The 24113-nt window shown below is 32.1% G+C and overlaps 3 protein-coding genes across 4 annotated transcripts; 1 reads left to right on the top strand and 2 right to left on the bottom strand.

The window, feature by feature from the left end:
• LOC104701662 (protein IFH1-like) lies at nucleotides 4489-6550 on the top strand. The gene is made up of 4 exons (XM_010417398.2): nucleotides 4489-5052; nucleotides 5139-5349; nucleotides 5434-6219; nucleotides 6314-6550. Exons 1-4 carry the CDS (start codon nucleotides 4560-4562, stop codon nucleotides 6396-6398), a joined length of 1575 nt encoding a protein of 524 aa, XP_010415700.1. The 5' UTR covers nucleotides 4489-4559; the 3' UTR covers nucleotides 6399-6550.
• Nucleotides 7676-8673, bottom strand: LOC104701661 (50S ribosomal protein L7/L12-like). The gene has a single exon (XM_010417397.2). The coding sequence runs from the start codon at nucleotides 8544-8546 to the stop codon at nucleotides 7932-7934; it is 615 nt and encodes a 204-aa protein (XP_010415699.1). The 5' UTR covers nucleotides 8547-8673; the 3' UTR covers nucleotides 7676-7931.
• LOC104701660 (collagen alpha-2(I) chain-like) lies at nucleotides 15339-19039 on the bottom strand. 2 transcript variants are annotated; one of them, XM_010417395.2, is made up of 9 exons: nucleotides 18873-19039; nucleotides 18589-18769; nucleotides 18183-18322; nucleotides 17888-17919; nucleotides 17295-17813; nucleotides 16353-16966; nucleotides 16086-16166; nucleotides 15806-15868; nucleotides 15339-15704 (listed from the first exon to the last, which is right to left on the bottom strand). In XM_010417395.2, exons 2-9 carry the CDS (start codon nucleotides 18643-18645, stop codon nucleotides 15654-15656), a joined length of 1557 nt encoding a protein of 518 aa, XP_010415697.1. In that variant the 5' UTR covers nucleotides 18646-18769; nucleotides 18873-19039; the 3' UTR covers nucleotides 15339-15653. The 2 variants fall into 2 exon arrangements, with proteins under 2 accessions (XP_010415697.1, XP_010415696.1); XM_010417394.2 differs by having other exon boundaries at nucleotides 16353-17016; nucleotides 17345-17813; nucleotides 18873-19038.

Below are 24113 nucleotides of genomic sequence, written 5' to 3'. Positions count from 1 at the left end.
TAAACTGTCATTTATTTAAATTCAAAAAATTAGTATCCATCTATCATTTGAATATAAAATAATTAAAACCCCCTAAAATCCATAATAAGCCAAAACAAAATTAAGGAAAAAAGTCAGTCTTCTATTTCCGAGTCCTCTTCCTTGGTCTCCTATAAATTAGTTAATTAATACATGAAAAAAGTTTATAAACGATTTTCTAGAATATTTTCATCTAATATATAACATGAACAGAGATGATAATCTTACAATTCCATCATTTTCGACTCCTCTGGAATTTGCGGATTGAGTATTATTTGCGTACAAACTATAGAAGATATACTTCTTTTTCCTGCAAAGTTAAAACAGAAATAATTCTTTAATATTTGATCAACAAAACTGAGCAATAAATATCATCAAATTGAATGTATACCTTGGAAAACTTCAATAACACCCCATCGAAAAACACAAATTAAGCGATCACCCCGGAAAGATTTATAAGTATCATAGAATTTTGCAGCCGATCTTTTGAATAATTCACACCTTATTAGGATTCCACTAAAATGTCAAGAATCAAAACTTTATGTTTCAATATAATTCAAGATTATAATTATGTATAATATATATATATAAGAGTATTATAATTCACCTGAAATCACGTAGATCAAAAGATATTTTGTGGTTAATAGAGTAATCCTCTGCTCTACTATTTATTGCAAGATTTTCTTCAGAACTTTATATCTCATTGTTCTCTTCATCCTCCTCTAAATCTTGGATATATTTATCCTCATTATGATCATCTTTATCACTATTATTTGATTGGTATTCGACCTCATCATCAGTTTCTTCATCAATATCATCATATTCTTCATCCATTATATCATAAGAAACATCATCTTCTTCATCGCTTCCTTCTTGTATATAATCAAAATCGTCCTGATCTCCAACATTACTGTCGTCATCAGATTCTTCAAAGACCGTACAATCTGTTTCTGAATGATCATGATACGAAGCGTTTTTCTTTTTTTTTCTGAACCAAATCGAGTACAATACTTAAACAACATACGAATATTGTCACTTTGTGTTGCGTCATCAGATTTCTCAACATTGACAACCTCAACGATGACGTCTGTATAAAAATAAAGTTAGTTCAAATACAAAGATTTACTAACAATAATTGAAATTAATATTAAAATAACGAAAATAATTCCTCACCCACTAAGTATTCTTCACATTGGATACCATCATTAATGAGTTTAAAATCGACGAAATCATAGAAATCTTCCCCTCCAACAATTGAATTCTCTTTGATTTTGGTATTATACAAAATAACAATTTTGTAACGATGTGTGGTAGCTAAACATGAACCATACTGCTCGACAACCTTAGAGTCTTCGAAATCAAGCCAATCACCAACGTTGAACTTGGAGACAAAACGATCATAAACATCTCCACGAAAGGAACATTGGACCTTTACACCCTAATAAAACATAGTATTAATAATTGTCAGATAATATGATTTTATATGTCAAAATAATATGCTCAACGCTTGCAAATTAAAACTTTCAGGTATAATTGCATATACGCTTTATTTTTGGAATACATAATGAGCTTATTATTAGAATAAAGTTAATACCTTTATATCAGATAAATCCATCTCCAAACATGGACCTTTTTCTTCCCACAAACACAAGACCTTCACATGAATCTTCCATTCATATTTCGATGAATTCAATCGCGAAACATCATCGAAAAGGCTATACCTAACCATAGTTTTCTGTTTTTTGTTTTCTTCTTTGATTTAGGTTGAATGTCAAAAGAGTCGAATAGACGTATATATATGTGTAATTTAATATATATTAGATATACATTTTTTTGATAAGTGATATTTAAGAATATATGTTTACCAAATCTTTTAAATAATTTGTATAGATCTCCAGACATAAATATCTTTACACTTCCCTTTGTTTTAGAGATAATAGTAAACTTCTTAATGTTTATCATTACGACTTTTAATGCGTATTTATATTTTCTATTTTTACATTAATCGTGATAATGCACTTTATTCTGTTCTGTTTTGAATATGGAATACTTCTTAAGTTTATCCACCCTACTTAACATAACGTTAAATTAATAAATTTTAATATTTCATCAAAAAATTGTAAATATTAGTTTAAATTAACAACCTTGAAAATGATAATTATTACATTTTTTAAAATTCAGCCTGAAAACGTTATATATAAACCATTTTCATATACTTAATACGATTAATTAACTCGTTTACTTCTATCATTCATATATACAATTTCGGAATTTTAAATATACAATCTCACGACGTATTAAAATTTACATAATGATCAAGAACTTTAGCTTTTGGTCGATTGTATTGCTACTAATTTAATTTCGGTACGCACATTTCTCATTATTTACACGTCTCATCTCATTTATTTATAGAACGACATTATAAAGCACCGTAATTTTTAAATTAAAAAAATAAACTTTATAGAAATATTATTATTTCATAAAATATTCATCCATCTAAAACAATATCCAAAAAACAGTAATTATAAGATCTCAGAACATTCATCATACTATTCTCTAAATTATGTTCCTCTACTCGCTTCACGCCAGAATATTTGCTACGACACCAATTATTTTTCCTTCCATATGCAGACTATTTTAAAATAACAAAATATGTTAGATAAGATATAATAAAAATCTAATAAGAATATATTTTAGGTAATTACCGTGTATCTTAAATTGAAAGGAAACGACTTAGATTCTTTGCGATAAATACTTTCACTGCAGATAATATCAAAAAAATAGGGTTAGGGTTAAAGATTTACGAATAAACGCTAGTATCATGTTTTTATAAAAGAATTAGTATCAGGGTGACCTTTAAACACAAATTGTTACCGTGATAATACCAAACTAAGCAATTAGTAACAAACGTTAGAACATTATTTCATCAAAGAATTAGGGTTAAGACTACTGTTTTAACATAAACCACTACCGAGCAATAGCCATAAGACGTTGTATTGCTGACCTTGCATCTTTCACCTGTTGATTAAATAATCAATCTTTTATGTTATATCCGAGAAAATAAGAGTAGGTAATTTTGAACAATAACATTATAATTTAATTAAGATTATACCATAGATGTTGGGATATTATTAGAACCAATCATAGCATTTCTACAAAAAAAAAACAGTAACTACAAAATATTAGTATGATTTCTGAATAAAATTTATAATACTAATAATCTTTCTTGTAAAATTTTAAACAATACTTGAGTTTCACCATACGATCATTGGTAGATTCATCTAAATAATGTTTTAATTTAAATCATTAGAAAAAAATTATAATATTAACCAAAGAGTTTTTAATTTAGCAACATACCTCTTAGCAACGATGAGGAAGCATAAATCAAATAAAAACGTTTGATAGACTTCGCCACCTCTACCTATTGATTTATATTTATTTATTAGAGCCAGAAACACATGAATAAATGTCAATAAAGATGATAGAATAGTTTACTATTACAATTACCAAACATCTCTCATTAATATTAGCATCTTCCGAAGTTTTCCTGTAACTATAAACATGAGACTTTTAATTTAGCATCATCAAGGTATAAAGGAAATAAGTTTAGGTATACAAAAAAATAAAATACCTAATTTTCTTGTGTGGGCACATAGAACTAAGATCACGACCATCTACTAACTCACCTGACACATAAGAATTAGTATAATTTGTTTTACAAAACTTTAAATAAATCAAGAAAAATATTCAATATAATATAAGAAGTAAAGAAACCATACACAGTTTTGGTAATGCTTGAACTTGCGTTCCAAACAAATACTACAAAAAGAGGATATGAATAATTAGAACACGAACACGAATACGAAGAACCATATAAAAGATCATCAAGGCTATAATACAAATATAAATTCGAGAACATGAGAGTAATTTTGGGTTTTTTTTTTTGAAGATTTCGAATTATGGAGAATGGTTATGGTTGCACCTATTTATATTAATAAATAACCTATAATTTTAGGGTTTCGAAGAAGTCGGTATATTTTGGTTGGGTTTAGCCCATTATTTCAGGTTTTAGGGTTTTATAACTTATAGAAAACACGTTTTGATGATTATATAGATTAGATAATTAAGAAAATTAATCTTTTTAAAATTTTTAATTAATCAAAAAGGTATAAAGGTCCAATTTTGAATCTCATTAATGACAAATTAATAATCTTAAGTCTGAAGATGAATGTGGTATGTTTCAACAACCTAAATAGAGAAGAAAAACTTGTCCGAAATTTTTTTAAGGACAATTTCATTAAGGATAAACAACGTCAATTTTGAGTCCTTTCGACTATTCCTATATTAGATGGCATATGATTACCGAAACAAACTTATGGGCCTGATGGACCGTATTCCAAATTATTGGGCTTTTAGTGGGGGCACAACAGGCCCATTAATGGACTTCCGTGAAAACGCTTTGTTTGCCAATACGCTGTTTCATCTTCTCCGGCGAGAGACGAAGACGAAGAAGAAGAAGAAGATAACGAAAACACAAAAGCATGAACGGAGCTCCACTCTGCAATTCCGTTTTGCTCCATTCTCATTCTCTTTCTCGTATAAATTCCTTCGCTTCTTCTTCACATTCATTTACAACGTCTTTGTCCATCTCAATTTCTCATCGAATTCAACAGAGTTTTAGAGCACTCGTTGTGAAAAGGAGTAATGGGTTTCGTTCATTCGCTGTAAACAAGCGTGGAATTGGCGATTACGTTCGTATGGAGTCAGAAGATGATGAGGATTGGGATGAATTCGATGAAGATGAAGATGAAGACGAAGACGAAGGAGAGTTTTTGCCAATGGATAAGATGAAGAGATGGTTAGAGAGAAAGCCTCGTGGATTTGGTTCTGGTAAAAAGTACGAAACTTCAATTGAAGATAAGTTGCTCGACGAAATTGAACAAAGTTGGAAAGCTCAAGCTTCTAATCTCAATAAGCTTAAGAACGATCCTCTCAAGTCACATCAGCTTAAGCGTGACGATACTCTCATCAAAGGTTTCAACTTTACTCTTCTTTTTTTTCACACTCTTAGTTGTGTAGTTTGGAAATCTCAATCTTAAGGTGTTGTTGTGTTGAAATAGGAACTGGAGAAGATACTCAAGTTGGGTTTCGTGTTCGTGTGACTAATCTTCCTAAGAAGAAGAATGTTCATAGAGATCTTAAGGTTGCGTTTAAAGAAGTAAGTGGCGTTTTGAGCATTACACCAGCTGTGTCTGGGAATAAGAAGACTAAGGATCCCGTTTGTAAAGGATTTGCTCATCTTGATTTCAAAACTGAGACTGATGCAAACAGGTACGAGACTTTTTTGTGATGTTTGTAAATTAGCATTTCTAGTTCTTTTTGGTACTGAGGCAAAAGTTTGGATTTTTATGTTAGGTTTGTGAAAGAGTTCAATGGACAGAGCTTAGCATTTGGAAAGGTTATAAAGCAAATCAAATGTCAGGTTGTGGAGTTTTCTTCAGACGAGTCAGTGTCAAAGGAAGTATACTTTGATAACGGCTTCAAGGTGCAGAAACTTCCGTATTCTGGTTTAGAAGAAGTTTCTGATGCTGATGATGTTGTTGAAGAAGAGGAGGCGTTCGTGGATTCATTGGAAGAATCTGATGATTCAGATGAAGAGGTATATGAACTGGAAGTGGATGAAGATGAACCAAATCGTATCTCTGGTAGCGTAGAATCTCCTGTAGAACTGAGACGTGATTTGAAAACCGAGTTAAAGTCACAGAAACAGGTTGTGAAGCGAGAGGTTAGAGAACATGAGGAATTAAAGACACCTTTAGTTTCATTCCAGGCGAATAAATCCGAGGAAGCTGTGGCAGAAACACGCTTGGATGACGAACAATCCGAGGAAGCTGTAGCAGAAACATACTCGGATGATGAACTCGAAAGCGCTGATGAAGAAGACGTTGCTGAAGAGAATCTTGAACCTCTGAACAGTTCAATGTCATCCTCAGAAGAAATTCGAGTAGATAGAATCCGCATGCTGGAGCAGAAGCTTCTCGGTAAAGAAAAACTCTTTGGTGGAGGAACTGGCTTTGATAAACCAGAAGCAAAAGCCGCTAGAGTCGAAGGGAAGAAGAAGGAAAAGAAGAAGAAAAAGACTTTTGTGAAAGGGCAAGCTAAAAAGGGTGCAAAGATAGAAATTCCAGGATCTTCGAAGAGGTAAAAAAGTGCATTATAACAATCTTGCTAAGAAATGTTTAACAATGTAGAATCTCTACTTAAACTGATTGAAATCTATAATTATGATTCACAGGTTAAAGGTGAAGGAGAAGGCTCTCTTAACCGGCGTCTTAGTCAAGTATGCTGGAAAAGTTGCCTCAACCTCGAATGATGAATGATGTGATCAAGTTTTGTGTTGTGATAATCTTTATCAACTGCTAGTAGTGAGCCATCTTCGTTCTGTTCTTGTAAAAGTGTTACAAGATCAAGAGAGGAACAAGAATAGAGTATGAAAAGTTACATGAGGATATGTTATTGTTTCTTGCTCTTCTTCTTAAGGATACAACAACCAGCGTAGATTTCATTATCAGACATAAAAATATTGAAACACACTAACACAGCAGGTAACCAGGCAGGGGGTTTCACCTGCTTTAACGTTCTTTTCAGGAAGATCTAAAAAAGGTAGGCCAAATTGTTCGAAACCCCTTAAAAATCTTAAGGTAGGACTTGGAGCTCCTGTGGTAAAGGAAGAACAACACTGCTTCATTAATTCTTAGTAACATTTTTGGTAAAGTGTTTTGAAAACAAGAACACTCAGAGATAGCTTGGTCTTGAACCCCATTCCTTTATTTTACTCCTTTCTTTGTTCCCTCATTTTACATCCTTTCGTTACATTTTATACATTTGAAAGAGCAAAAGAAACTATCTTGGCTCTTGAATACCAAGGGTTCTACGCAACGAAGAGCACAGTGACCACAAAATGGTCGCTTTGTACCATAATTGCGTGCAGTCTAATCTCTTTACCATTCCATGTGAAAATATGATTGGGCGTCATGTAGTAGATAGCAGCAAACAGTTGACATGAAGAATGACTATACGAGAGTCAAATGTGTAGAACCATGTACTTGCATCTAATTTTGATTCACATATCTCACACCAATATTGATAAATTTTTGGGATCTTTTGGGGCATAAGAAAGGATCAACGGGATGCTGATCGTACTTGTAGTGTGCCACCTGAGGGGAAGTACACTTACACTGCATACATTCTAGAGCATATGTTGAACATATGTCTGCATTCCAAGCCATGCATGCATCTGTATAGATCCAATTAAAGTAAAGTGGGTGATCAGGTTGGAGACTCATGCTCAAGCAAACTTGACTACACACCTCTATGGTTAGAACTTCTAACAAAAGCTTCGTGCTTTACAGGCACATGATCAAGTGACTAAGTGAGGCAAGATACGGGTATACGAGAAACATAGAGATTCGGGTTTGTTCGTTATCATCTAAACAACTTAAAAACTACCGAGAAAAGCATTCTCAATCCCAATCATTTATTTTTCAGTCTTTTGCATCAAAGTGTGTTTTAGAATGCCCATACATATACATATGTAACCCTTAGCCAAAGCAATAAGCTTTGATTAGAAATGAACGAAGTAAGAATTCTGAGTCAAGATCAAAGCCATGGGGATAACACACTAAAAACAAAGTCTACACTTCTATTATTTTTGCGATACATCTTGAACTAGCAAAAGATTCATCTCTCAACAAAACCAATTTAGCAATGAGAAAGAACAAGCAAGTGTAACCTATGACCTTATAAAAGCCCCTTAATCAGTTTGTATCTTGAGAGCTCATAAATGGAACAAAAGGAGAAAACAAATTGATGATTGTAACAACAGACCTTCAGAAAACAAGATTGATGATTGTTCATTCCAAAACAACTTTAGCACCAAGTGCTTTCAACTTCTCAACAATCTTCTCACCTTCTTCTTTAGACAAACCAGCTTTCAAAATCGCAGGAGTCTTCTCCACCAATGCTTTAGCTTCTTTCAAACCCAAATCAGTAAAACTCCTCAACTCCTTTATAATCTTAATCTTAGCAGACGCTTCAAAAGACTCCAACTTTATCTCAAACACTGTCTTCTCCACTTTAGCTTCCTCACTCGCTCCACCACCACCGCTTTGACTCACGATCCCAGCACCACCTGCTCCAGGTTTCATAACGGCGACAGTTGGTAGCTCCGTCATACATTTCTTCTTCATTATAATCGCACCGAGCTCGGAGATTTCTGATAACGTAAGAGATGAGATCTCGTCTACGAGTCTGAACACACGCTCCGTTGGTGGACTACGGTGCTCCGTTGGATCAAACGTCGCTGGATCGTAATCTGTAGGGAGCTTTATCTGATCGAACTCTTCTTCTTCTTCGTCTTCGATCTTCGCCGGTTGGGCATAACTCCGGTTAGCGCCGATTCGAGAAAGAAGTGATAATCTTGAGGAGGTTTGAGATAAATGTTGCCTGAATCTGAGTAATAAGCTCATCTTTTTTAAGGACTCTGTACTACTACTACTACTACCTCACAGATTACAGAAACAGAGCAATGGCAACGAAATGGGGTTTTTTTTGGTTCGATGCCCTAAAACAGTCTTAGTAGGAAGAAGACATTGGGAAAGAGTCTCTCAGATCAGATGAAAATGACTAAAAGGCCCACTAAAATAATTTAGGCCCAATAGTATAAAATAAATAAATATTAATAATATCTATATTAATATTTTTGAAATACATTTTATTTTATCCCCTTGAAGTTTATCTTATTTAATTTGTTTTTCTTGCAACATTAATTCCTACAAATTTTCCTAAAATAACATTTCTACTTAATTAACCTCTATTGATTTTTCTAAAATAACATTTCTACTTAATTCAATTAATGGAACTATATTAATCGATCAAATTTATTTACGCTTATAGCCATACACAGCATGACTCCATCATTTAATAGATCAAGATTAAATGCTCAAAACTTATTTTAATAAATCTTTATGATAGTTGAATGTAAATCGAGGGACTTTGAGAAACAAAAGATTACATTCTCAATTATAATTATGACGAAGATAACGTTCATAAACACGATAACCCAAATTAAGAAAATCATATTTTAGCAAATATTTAACTTTGTAAGCAAGAATTACATTAATTTCTGAATATATCCCCTTTAGAAACTGAATATTGTTCTGCAATATTCTTACCAACTCAAATAGGCATACAGAAAAATCGTCTGTTTACTACTTACGTTAGCATGACATTTTAGTATAAGCAAATAAACTAATCATTACTGATTGACGAGAATTAAGGGATATTCCATAACTCACTACAAAATTCTTTGCATTAATTCTTAATTGTCATATTTTCAAAGATATTTGCTTGATATCATATTATTTAGCAAATAATATGATATCACACATAACTCTATCATGAAGAAAATGACCTAATCATACGAAGCTTTATCTTTTCATTAATCTCATCTACTATATAAATAATATGTCAGCCAATGAAAGAAAATGACCTAATCATACGAAGCTTTATCTTTTCATTAGCAAACCAATTTTTAAGACTACCGTGATTGAGCAAACCAATAAGAATTTGAAAGGTAAGTAATAGTGACTTAGTTTTTATAAGGTACGGATATGCAGGTAACTAATCTTAATCCTCCAAGATGTTTTATATGGTCGTCTTTAATAACAATAACCAGTTTTTTTTTATTTTTCTTTTAAAGGATTGAAGCGTGTTAATAGAAGAAATCTATCAGTATATTACATCCCAAGGTAATTGAAGTGTGTCCATCACAACAAGGTAATTGTAACCTTTTGTTTCACATTTTTACATCCCTATAAATTGATGATTCATGTGATCCCCTTTTTAATAAAAGGAAAATACGCAACATAGTTTTTGTAGACTTTATATTTTTAAGAAATGGTTACAAATAGGTTATAAATATGTTATAGATTAATTCATATATTAATCTGTTACACCTAAATATTGGGTGTAATCTTGATTAAGAATATTCCAAATTGATAATTGATATATTAATGGTAACAAATAAAATCATGGATATTCCAAACTGTATTTTCGCAAGATTTTAGTCCTATATCAAGTTGTTTCCAAAGATCTTTAAACACAATATTACAAATTTATTTTCCACAGATTTTATTGATAAACCACAACATTCAATAAAAATTATGACTCGTGATAGAGCATATATTGAATTTTTTTTTTTTATATTATAATTTTAAGACTTACATACTCTAGCACGGGTTAAATTTTTATATACTCTAGCACGAAAGCTGTTGGACACACTCTTGCACGGGTTAAGAATTTTATATACTCTAGCACGGGTTAAAATTAACAATATAAGACTTACATAATAGATTTACATTTCATGAGTGATATTTACCATAAAAATTGTTTACATGAATTGCATCTAAATAATATTATAAATAATTATATATAATATATTTTAACTCGTGTTGTAGCACAGATCCAAATCTAATATTAGTATATTACATACTTATTTAAATCCTATGATCATAGGTCAAGCTGATGAAACCTATGGAAAAAACCTACTATGGCAATAGCAACAAGATTAGAAAATCATTAATTCGGTGGAGAGAAAAGAATCTGATTCCTAGCTATGTTTGAGGTAAGCTTCAAGAAAGCATCGTTCGAGCGAGAACCTAGCCAAACCAGCTATAATCTTTAACTACACTGAGATGTTAATTTAATTATTTCCCAACTGTAAAAGCGATACAAACTTGGAGAATGGGAAGAAAAGTTCACCGGACTAAACTCCTCAGTTTGAAGAGAGACCGGAAAAACAGAGGCTGGGGGAGGAGATATATTGACTTAGTATGCTGGTCTAATTTATTATTGTAACCGTTACTTGTGAGATTTTTAATTATTTATATTTCTAAAAAAACCTATATTAATTTACGGTCCAATAACAAAAACTACATGTTTGATATGAAACAATTAATTTTTTTTAATGATTACTACTATGTTAATAAATGTGAGAATAATTATTTCACTGGTTAAATCTAACAAAAGTAGAATATTTATAATATGACAATTTTTGGTGAACTCTAAAATTTTTCTTTATAATATAATCTATATATACATTTTTGAAGTACATTTTGGGTTCTATCATTTTAATTTTGCTTATTTAAAAAGTTATTTACAACATTAATCCCTAAAAAATTTTCAAAACTAACATTACTCCAGATTTTGTTTCCTAAATATTTTACATTTTATTCCAATAAAAAAAAATAACAGCAACCAATATGAAAATATAAACTATCATATATTTAACCAAACATTATGTTGTGTTTTGAAGATATTCTATATTTGAATCTTTTGTAAACAAACAAAACAACAATTTGATTTCCATTTTGTTTTCCAAAATCTATGAGCTTTGATTCCTAACGTAAGAAAAACTTCGATTGACATTTATTTAAATATTATAATTAACATATATAAACTTAATAAAAAATTTAATTATTATGAATATGTAAAATTAAAAAAATCTAAAAAACTATATAATGTGGTTATATAGTAGATGAATTATAAAGAAGACATGTTGGAATTAATAAAATATTATTAAATTTGTGTTAATACGGGTTAAATCCTCATTTAATTATTTATCAACACTAATAATATTAGAATATTTGACATAAAATCAAGTTGATTTAACTAATATTGTATAAAATAATTAATTTATTAGGAAAAATGTGACTTAATCACAGTGTATAAATTACTGATTATGTATTTAGATCCCTTATTTTTTTGTTGTAATAATTAAAAATCAAAATAGAACCTCAAACACTAAACAAAACAAAATAAATAACAAACAAATAGTTATGAAGTGTATTGCGGATTAAAAAAAAGAAGATAAATATTTATTCTTCTATTTACAATACATCCAATATTTAACAAATAGATACAACATAAATATAAATTGTAACAGAAATTATATGCCCGCGGTGTATCGCGGGTTAAAATCTAGTATACTAATAATCAGTGACTGATCATTTATTCATGTATAGTTATTTTAAAAAATTTATTATCATGGTCTCTTAATATTTTTTTTTTTTTTTGACTTTTATGTTTTCTATTTTTGTTTAGATCACTTTATGTCATTAATTTATTTATTTGCCAAGACCTTACGGATTATAGTCTATATTAGATTATTGCATTTGCTAATTCATGCACATGTCATTAACAAAGATCGTGGAAATTTTTTACCTGTTACTTTTAAAAAATATAATAATCTGTGAAAATATCAAATGAATTTTCAAAATCACCTAGGTTTGTACCAAATTCTCTCTGTTGATGTTTCTATTTTTTTTTGTTTTTTTTTTTCATATAGTGATAAAGAACGAATTCACAACCACAATACAGATCAATTGAACTAACAACACTCACTCCAATCGAATCCACAAAGATCCAATGTTCTTGAAACAAATAATCCTGATTCACGTTACAAGAATCTCAACAGAAAAGGACTATTCATAGAGATGAATCAATCACCACAATATCAAAACGAGAGAGAGAGTTGTAACAAAATTTCACAATAATTTCATTAAAAAAATGTTTAGAAGGTCACAATTTGTAAAAAAAGAAAACTAGAAAGCCAACGTTATTTTCTTAATTTATTTTAAATCAAAATTTATAAAAAAATATCAAAACTCTCATACTCTATTCATTTAATTTAAAGACTTCAAACACTATTTATGTCGATGAACTTGTCATCTGATCATTGTTTCATATTTCCACCGTCCACAAGTATCAGTAGCACAGTTGGTTCGTCTCCCCCTAGATTGACCCCGTAACTGCAGTTTGATTCTCCCCTATTACACAAAATACAATTTTTTTTGACATTTTAACAGTTTTTAAAAAAATTGACCCCCTTCAATTTTTTTTTCTTGGGTCCACCACATAGCGATGGATGTTTTGCACAATTTTGAATTATTAATTATACACACATACATGTTAATTAGTATATTTTAGTATTGTACTTTTCTTTTTTTGCTTCAAATTCATTGGTGATTGTTGTTTTAACAAAAATGGTAATACAGTCTGACTCTTAAAAGAAGATAAAATGATCTTCTTCAATTCTTTGTGCAAACATCTATTTCGTATATAATAGCTAGTAGATATCTTGCATAATAAGTAAAGATATTTGTTTTTCTGTAATGTCACCGTTCTTTCATTTAGTCGATAATTTTGTTAAACTTTCCACTTATATTTTTAGGTTTAGGTTCACTTAACATCTAAGATTTGAATTTGAATGGATTGAAGTTGATTAAAAACTCACGTCCTAAATTAAGGTTGCTTGCATCATATAACATTATAACCTATTCATGAAAAGGAGAACAATTTGGACCATACCAATGGACATGGACACTTGTACCATCTTTAGAGTATTAGAAGCGAACATGTACTGTTTTCAGACTGCAACACATTTGCGATAGTTTTTAAATTAAAAATAAAGTAATTTTGTTGATCTCAGACTACACACATTTTCGTTCGATCGAGAAAAATTTGGTCCAACATACCATATTGTTCTTTTTTTTTACGATTATTGACATATTCTATGTAGATATATTCGCTTTCATGAAGGACAGTGAAAGAAAAGGAAAATGGTTTAGGATTTGAGTTTGTCATATTTGCTTTTAACTATATCATACATATATTAAAAAATCTGGCAGTTATGTAGTTTATTGTAGAATTGTATAATTACGTTTTAAATAATAAAGAAAAATAAAATTACGTTTTAAATAAAAACACAAAAACTTTCTAAAGGTAATAACAAATGTAAACAATTAGATATTCACCCGCGGTACACCACGGACCTATTTTTTAATAAAAATAAAATGTTATTTGTTTTGTAGATTTATAACTATATTAATAACTAATATTTAATTTGTATTTTATAAAATGTACAACCTTACAAATATAGATATATATTAGTTAGTGTAGAAAGTATTTTGTTTGAGGTTTATTGTTTTATATTATAGAAACTATAACATACAATTAAATTTTGTGTGTTTATAGAATTAATTCCTATTGTTTTGGAAAATTGAAACTTAATATTAATAAAATTAATTATAAACTTAATACTTAAAGTGAAAAGGAGTGGTTCTATTGTTTTGGAAATTTTATTAGAATGAAAAATCTTGTTTTCTAAAATCAAAACTTAATATTAATTAATTAAATGAAAAACAAATTAATAATTAATGCTAATAGCATGCTTGTAAATATGATGCAACTTCAGGTATATATATAGATAACAAACTTTTTTTCCAAATAAAATTTTGTCAATATAAAAGATAAAAAATATCTATTACAACTGAATTAGCTTCAAGAGCTTATTTATTATACTGGTGTAGTGGTTGGTAGAAGTTAGTAAGCATGTTTTAATACTAGAATTCGATAAAATATGGAGATGCCCACACAACAAATCTGCCGTTAATTAAAAAGATAAAAACGGAAAATATTTAATAATATCTAACTATGGCAGGAGAGCTCAATGTAACCAACTAATCAAATTAAGCTCAAACTTTTCAACTAAACAATTGTTGGGCCTACCCGTAGGCAGATCCCTCCAAAAATAGGCGTATGCCACTTAGCGTAGAGAGCACACGGTATTCTTTAGTAAAAGGCGAAAGAATAGTTCGCTTTGTGCTCACCACATGGCTGCGTGATTTGTTAGCAGAGGACCAAGCCCTTCTTTCATACGCACCTTTCACTACTACGAAACTCTCAGCTTCCCGATGTGGGACTTTCTCCTAAACTACTTCCTTCTTTTTTACTCTTACGCTGTCGTTTCACTGTCTCTTTTTTTCTTCTACTATATAATCCATTTCCCCATATTTTCCACCAATAGAATTGTAGTTAATCATATAACCAATAATTGATCTTTTAACAAAATTGTTCTTGCTATCAATTCTTTCACACTCTTTCACACAAATTGTAACGATTTCAAATCTGCATTTGTTTAGTCTCCTGCATCTAAAGCAATTTAAGGTCGCATCTTTTCACTGCTCAGCTGCTAAAATCTCAATAACAGTCCAAATCAAATTACTTTGTTCCAATTCTTGCTCGATGGCCGTTTCACGGGGAAATTTTAAGGGTTACAACTTACAATAAAGAGCGTGTGACCAAAATATTTGGAATCCTAATTGTCTAAATACTAACATAAATTGACGCCCAAAAAAATATAATAATATACTAGGAGAATTATTGGAGTTGGACTTAGAATGGTTAACATAAACAACAGATTGAGATTCAGTTGGTTATATATACCAGTATACCACCAACCAAAAGAGTGTTTGGATTACACCGAAACACCGTCGCATTTCACAATTAGGCTGCTTGGGTTAACATCTTGTAATACCAGAAAAAAAGAAAACAAAAATCCATAACAGAGAGAAGAATTACATAAGAAAAGTTCCGCTGCCTACAATCATCATCCGGAGAGAAAAGTTTCGGGTTGGATCTCAAAAAATTATCATAGTTTCGATCCCCATAGAGGCTAACAAGACCAAAAAAGAGTGAGAAGCAGCCAGAAAGCCAAAACCCGTTTTTTTCCCTAGCTACCGCGTCGGAAGGGACGCTATAGCTTGAAGGATCTTCTTCCTTGGACCCTGCATTGCATCAAATATAATGATACCAAGTTCATGAAATCTGCTAAAAAAACAGATCAATCCCAATCGTTTTAGATCGATGAGAAAACAAAAGAAAGTACCATTGGTATGATGAGATCTTTAAGATCACTTTCTTTCATCTGTTTTATTGTGGTCATATCCACCTGTTATCATATTAGTCAAGTTTGTTATCCACGAAACAGAGCTCAGACAACAAGTTAATCATCTCAGCGGATTCATTATTATATTCATTCAATCTATACGTGTGATTGTATCTACTGGACATTGAAATGGCAACAAGAAAAGTAGTGAAAAAACCATAAACAAGAACAAAAGCCAAATTGGCAAAGCTCTAAGTTAAGAAAATAATGGCACACTTACTTCCTCTCTCTTAAAGGCAAGGGAGTATTTTCCAAGTCCAATTGAGTTTAGAAAGCTATCAACTGTTAGAGGCTCTTCCACCTGTGGTAGCACCAAGCAGATATACATGACATATTATATAACATATGTATAAGAACAAGGCATAAAAGTCTATCTGATCACAAAGGTTTATGGGTCTAAGAATTACAAGGTACATACAAAATGTTTAGAAAGAGCAAAAATAGAGAAAATTCATCCACAAATTGAGAAGAAGATAAAAGATCTTACAGAGAAGGGATTGTTCTGCATCATACTTCCAAAAGGAGGAAGCTGGCTCAAAGGAGGCAACGGATGTGGGTTTGGGACTGGAGGAGGTAACATTGGCCTCGCGAAAGGAGCACCACTTGCTGGGGCTTGACCATTTAGTACACCTCTAACAGGATACGGCGCTCTCACATCATCAAGCATCCTGCTTCGTCCATGAAAATCATCAATATTACTACGTGGAGGAGAACCCCTGGAAGAACCCATGTAGCTTCGAGGATTCCTAGGAGGGGAAAACCCCATAGAAGATCCCATGTAGCATCCCACATTTCTAGCTGGGGACAGAGCCCTAGAAGCACTACTGAAGCTTCTGGTGCTCCTTGGCGGTGATGATAGATCCCTTGGAGAGTCAATTCTCCTTCCAGCATTTCTTGGAGGTGATCTATCCCTTGGACTGCCAATCCTTCCAGCATTTCGTGGAGGTGAACTATACCTTGGACTACCAATCCTTCCAGCATTTCGTGGAGGTGATCTATACCTTGGACTACCAATCCTTCCAGCATTTCGTGGAGGTGAACTATCCCTTGGACTGCCAATCCTTCCAGCATTTCTTGGAGGTGATCTATACCTTGGACTACCAATCCTTCCAGCATTTCTTGGAGGTGATCTATCCCTCGGACTACCGATCCTTCCNTCCCACATTTCTAGCTGGGGACAGAGCCCTAGAAGCACTACTGAAGCTTCTGGTGCTCCTTGGCGGTGATGATAGATCCCTTGGAGAGTCAATTCTCCTTCCAGCATTTCTTGGAGGTGATCTATCCCTTGGACTGCCAATCCTTCTAGCATTTCGTGGAGGTGATCTATACCTTGGACTACCAATCCTTCCAGCATTTCGTGGAGGTGATCTATCCCTTGGACTGCCAATCCTTCCAGCATTTCTTGGAGGTGATCTATACCTTGGACTACCAATCCTTCCAGCATTTCTTGGAGGTGATCTATCCCTCGGACTACCAATCCTTCCAGCATTTCGTAGAGGTGATCTACCCCTTGGACTGCCAATCCTTCCAGCATTTCTTGGAGGTGATCTATCCCTTGGACTGCCAATTATCCTTCCAGCATTTCTTGGGGGCGATGGAGCCCTTGGAATCCCAATCATACGTCCATCATTTCTTGGAGGCGATGGAGCCCTGGAAGTATCCACAAATCTCTCTGGAGACCTTTGTCGTAAATCTTCCAGGGCCCATGGAGCATACGAACTACTTGATGAAATCATCTGAGAGGAACCACGAGCAGTTCTTGGTGAAGGTAAAGGAACATCCCTCAGCTCAGACATACGTAGTCGAGTATCAAGGCTACGTGGAGGCTGCTCGCTCCTGGAGAGCTTTTCACGAAGATCCACAGTGCTACCTTCATTGCTCTGAGCTCGCCTCTGGGCGTTTTTCTGCAGCAGTTTGAATCGGAGATCATTTTGACTGATCTGCAAATCTTAGTAACAAAGAGTGGTGGGTCAGAAATCAGCAAACATGCTAGTGTGTATCCAGTAATTCACACATCTATACCATTTCCACTTAAACTTGCTTCCCCTCTTTGCCTGCATAAACAAAGAAAGAGCAAAAACTTTAATCTAGTGAACACCTTTGCCGCAACAAGCAAGAGAATTTTAAACCTAAAAACTTAAGCAAAAAAGCATAAAACCCATTAGTTCCTCCAGAGTTCTAAATACTCAATTACTCACAACCCCGTGAACAAACAAAAAGTCCAAGATTTCAAAAACAATAAGAGCAACATAACAAAATTAAGAAGATCCTGACATTCAATATGCAGCAGTACACATAAGAGGGAAAAAGTAAACACCTTTTACTGACCACTTCTTCGCTTCCTCCGTAAAGAGAACTATCTAACTGATTCCCTAATCTTTCTTTAGCAGACCGCTTGGTCCCAACTCTAGGCAACTCATAACCAGCATCTATATCACTTGCATCTCGATTCACAACCTGCAAAAAGAAATTACCACCAAGTAAGCAGTTTTCTCAGACTCAACCCATTAATCCTACACCAACACATTTGCGTATTTCAATTCCAGAATTCCAAATCCATCTCATAAGCCAGATAACATCACGAAAAGAGCACCAAATCAAACTTATTTACAACACATATTACATCAATGGGAGTTTTTAAACACATTCGTTCTACCAGAAAAATTAGCTTACACACAAACAGTGAGATGAACAACAAACAAAAAAAAAACCCTTAAACGTACCTGACCGCTACGCCCTAGAGTAATAGTGACCCTACTCCGTCTCGAACCTTCTGACATTTGTAGAACTCAAGGAAGAATACCCTAAGGGAAAAAAATCAACTGGAGCCCAATTTCTAACTTACAGTGAAATAAAAAACCACGAACAACAAAAGGCACCACCACAATCACCTCCCTTCAAACCCTAATCATACGGAACCAAATCTACTCAAAATCACAGAGAGAGAGAGTAATAAGGTATAGAAACGAATCGGGAAATTTTCCGATGAGATGAACGGAAAACAAACCGGAGAGTTTTAGAGATACGTGAGAGAGAGGAATCGCTGGAGACGAAGAAGACGTTCGTGACGGACTCGGCTTACCCCAAAAGAGACCCTCCTGACTCGTTTTAGTTGGGCTTCACATGCTCTCTCAGACTCCGACATCAAGACCCACTAGGGAAATTTTACGTGATAGGTTTGGATTTATGCAGTTTTGACCCCGTAGTTTTTTTAATGCTCTATCATGTCCTCTTTTTATTAGGGAGTGGGGATTTTTTTTTTGTTGTCAAACCGGAAATTTGATTAAATCAATTGTTACAAACCAGGGTGGGAAGGAGAACCGATTTAGCTAACGAATGGGCTGTCCGATTGTTTTCTCGTTTAACAAAGGAGAAAGTGCAAAAATCAAAACCTAAAGACAAACGCAGGATGTCTTGGTGAATGCGGTAGAGTTTCTTGGAGAAGGGTTCTGAATTGAGTGCTTTGATCAACTGTTGCAAATCTAAAGCTGGTGTAAGTAAGAAATAATATTTTGTAGATTAATTTGCGGTGGTGGTTTGATGTATGTTTTTGGTTCCTTTGGTTTGAGAATAGTCCTGGGCATTCGGGTACTGGGGTCGGGTTCGGGTTTTTCGGGTAGAGGAGTTTAGGATCCAATAGGGTAACCAGAAAATATCGGTTCGAGTTCGGTTCGGGTCTTATCGGGTTCAGGTCGGTTCGGATCTAAAATTTTAGAACCTATAAATACCCGAAAAAATTGGATATCATTCGGATTCGAGTATTTTGTACCCGATTACCCGAAATTTAACCTAAAAACCTGAATTTTACCTGATTATCCGGAAATTTTAATGTTAAATACTAAAACAAAATTTTTAAAATTTATTTTTTTTAAAAATATAGCTAAACATTTTCAATATAATTTTAATTATTTTGAGTACTTTCATTATTTTGATCTAGGAAAAAATAATATTTTTGAATTTTAAGTTTTTAACTTTGAATAACTATGTTATATAAAAAAAATATATAACTAATATTCTCTATATATGATTTTATTTCGGGTATGTCGGGTACCCATTCGGTTTTTGGTTCGGTTCCGGGTTCGGATTTGGGTCCATATTTTCGGGTCGGTTCCGGTTCGGGTTTTTGGGTCCGGTTTTTTTGCCCAGGCCTATTTGAGAATGAAGAAATTGAGACTGATGTGTTCTCTCTTTAAGTTACCAAGGCTAATTGGAATGATGAAACTTTTCGTTTTATTAGTCTCTCATTTTTTTCATTCTCTTAATCTCTCGTTCTTTCAATCTCTCATCCTCTTCCACTATTTCTCAAATTTTTTTTTTTTTTTTGTGCTTTTTCTTGTTATTGTTGTTGTATGCGTTAAAAAAAATCAATTCAAATATCATTCTAAAAGCTTAATTATAAATTTTAATTTTAGAGTTGGTATAATATGTATATCTTACATTGTTTTTTTTTTTATGTTTTAAAAGATTTATCTCAATTGTCTATTTTATATTAGCATCTTATAAGTCATTATTTTCATACTTTTCTACAATATTCACCACACAATAAAATCATGAAGTTGAATAGATCCATCTTTAATTCTCTATTATGTATTCTGGTTATCTCATATATTCTATGTATCATTTTTAATAATTTATAAAGATCAATATAACTATCCATTTCTGAAGTCTATTTTGTTTTGTAATGTCTATAAACTCTATTTATAAAGTCTATTTCTGTTTTATGATCCAATAGATAAACATGTAAATATCAATATAATATTTATTTTATTTAATATCTGAGGTTTTTGAAAACAAAAAGAACTTAATTATAAAAAAATTGGTCTTTCTGATTTAGGCAAAATGAAAAATGATCCCAAAAAGAAATTATATTTAAATAGAAGTGAAATATAGAAAATTATATAGATTTTAAATACCGTTTAACTAAGGGGGTGTTATTCATCAAAGGTTTTTAATGGATTTAAAATATTAGTAGATTTCAGAGTCCAATGATTTTGTAAATGCAATGAACGTGGATTTGGATGTCATTAGTGGATTTGAAAAACTTTACTCATGGTTTTGAAAGTCATTTACTAGTGGACTTTTTTTTTGAAGGTAAATAAAAAAAAATATAATTTTTGAATCAAAACCAAATTAAAATGTTATGTTACCTTAGTTGGTAATTAAACTAATAAAATTATTAAAACCTTATGTTAAACAGTAAATTCATAACAAAATAAATACTTAAGAGGATTTAGTTAGTGGAATGAGGTTGGCTAATTTAGTGGCACCAAGTTCAGCGAGTGGAATGAGGTTAGCTAATTTAGTGGCATCAAGATCGTGAAGAAGGTTCAACAAGTGGAAGGATAGAGAGCAGCAAGATCGTTTGTAATCAAAATAGAGGGTGCAAATGGTTGCAAGGTTGAAGAGATTGAACATGTTAAAAAAATTTATTCAACTAATTTTCACCATTTGCATTGAAAAGGTTGAAAAGGTTGGAAAAACTTATTCAGCCTGTTCAACTTAAAAAGTTGGAAAAATAAATTAATCCTACAACAAAAGTGTTCAACTTGTTCAACCACTATTTTAGAGATGAATGAGTTGAATATTATTGAATCCAATTTTGTTCAATCCATTTTTTCAATTTTAAGCAACCATTTGCACCAGACAATCTAAAAAATATATAAATGCATATATAAATATAGTATAATATTTGTAGGATAAAATCTATAACAAACTTTTATCTAATAAGGTGGTCAACTATTTGTTACAAAATTAAAGATTTTAATTAAGCTCTGTGGTGGCGATGCTTATCTGGAACATCGACATACGCTTCCTCTCTTCCCTATACATGGTGAAGATCACATAAATGGTGCCAGCTGGAAGTATGGCCAATTGGACGGTCGTCAGTAGCGGATCTACAATATAGGTAGGTGGGGCACGTGCCCCACACTGATTATTATGTATTATTAGTAACTATGTGCAATAATTATCTGTTGGATCTATTGGTAGTGATTATTGTTAGTTTAAACGGCAGTTTGTGTCTTCGATGCCCCCATGTACCTGCATATTTTTATTATATAGTATACTTATGTATTAATTTTTAGATATATTAATAATATGTGCCCCAGGTTCAAAACTCTCCTGGATCCGCCACTGACGATCGTGATTGTCATGGTAGAGATCATCGCCAACCTTGCTATTCTATTTCGAAGAGGTTTTTATCTTTACCAATCTTAGAACTCTGCATCTTGATTCTATTGACTTTGGTCCTTATGCTTGAGTAGTAGTTCATTGGAGCTCTGCATCAGCGTGTTCCCTTACCCTCAATAGACTAATGGTGAACAATACCTCTCATCTATGTATAATCCCATATCGTCGATGAACTGAGGGTGGCAAGTTCAACTGACAGTGACGATGATGATGATGATGTCGACGTTGATGACGGTGATGACGACGACGATGACTGACGATGATGACAACGAAGACGATGACGATGACGATGATGACGACAATGACGAAATGACCAGATGTTATCGATGGGGAGAGATACTTATGAGAAGTGTGAGAGATATGAAATACTTAAAAATTGTTAGGATTGTGTTTGTTCATGTTTTAGATGTAAAATACATTATAATCTAAAGTGAAACAAATTCATTGGAAATAGAATAACAATGATTTTACAAGTGATTTAAAATCATCCAACAAATATTAAATCTAATAACAGCAGATTTTAATGTACTTTTTCAAATACTTAATTGAATAACGTTAGATTCCAAAATACATCAAATTTTTTTAAAATTCATTATTCTATAACACCCGCTCAGAGAATAAGAGAATTAGTATTTATGGGAAGAGAAGTGATGAAAATTTAGAAAAATGGAATTACAATACTAATTTATTATTTATTTTAGTACAGTAGAGAAATATATTATTTATTAGGCTTCAAGGCCCGAACGGTTTACAAAAAGGTAAACTATCATAAACAACTTGCCCGAGTTGTAGATCGAAGCCTGGTATGAGTTTTAGAGTATCTACTAAAACAACAACAATCACTTTGACAATAATTGCATTTTTCTCATTGACGCATACACTTTTGATGAGGTGTAATCACTATAACTTTAGANGATTTTTCTTTTTTTTTTTTTTTTTTTTTTTTTTTTTTTAGAGAGTTTTTTTTTATTCTTAGAAACCACCCTTCTTATTATGAAAAAAGTAAATATTTATTTACTCAAACAAACGAACGGTTTCATATTTTCAATTTATCCAATAACAGTTTCATTGTTCATTTGTATCATATTCTTATATATATATATATATATATATATATATATATATATATTTTTTTTTGTCATAGAGTTTGAAAACAGAATAATATTGGCAGTTAGGCTTACGGATGGTAAAGTCTTTTTCCATAGCAATCTGATACATAAACCTCATACAGAGCTCGCGAGATATATGCGATCTTGCGACTGATTATTTATGAAAAGAATATTTCGGTCCTGAATTTTTGTAGTTATATGTAGTCTAATAGTAGTGTTTAGTCTATCTTTTACTTTCACTTTCTCGATTTGAGTCTCCAAAGTGTTCGTTTTTCAATTAGTTTATTTTTTGGATTTTTTGTTCAAAAATAATATGTTCAAATTATTTAAAATGTGTCTAATAAAAATATTATTTTTAAGAAACGAAAAAAGAAAAAAAAAATCAATTAACCTTGCGATCACTTGCTTATGGATAGATGCGTGGGACAGAGGGCTCGTGGTACCTTCTGCCCACCCTTCCTCCTCTATCATTCTTTCTTCTTCCTCTAATCTCTATGTACATCTTTGTCTTTAGGCCTATTGTATTCAAGTATTTGGGTCGAGTTTAGGTACGAACTATTAGGGTTTGGATCTTTTGAGTAGAAGAGTTTATGATCCAATAGAGTAAATGTAAAGATTTAATTTACTTTCAGTTCGAATTCTTTCAGATTCGCTTTGAGTACAAATTTTAATAACCGCTAAAAAAGTTTTGGATACGCAAATACCTCAGATTTTACCCGAATAACCAGAATTTTTCATGCATGTTTCTGGGTTTTTTTGGTAAATACCTTTATTGTTGGATAAATATGCGGGTATGCGATGTAATTTCAGGTATTTGAATTTTTTTTTTAAAAAGGTATTCAGGTCATAAATTCTTAGTATGTATTTATATTTTGCTTTTTTTTTTTTTTTTTTTTTTTTTTTTTTTTTTTTTTTTTTTTTTTTTTTTTTTTTTTTTTTTTTTTTTTTTT

This window comes from Camelina sativa, chromosome 7 (genome assembly GCF_000633955.1).
Source record: "Camelina sativa cultivar DH55 chromosome 7, Cs, whole genome shotgun sequence".
Lineage (NCBI taxonomy): Eukaryota > Viridiplantae > Streptophyta > Magnoliopsida > Brassicales > Brassicaceae > Camelina > Camelina sativa.
This window is presented reverse-complemented; position numbering and strand designations above follow the sequence as displayed.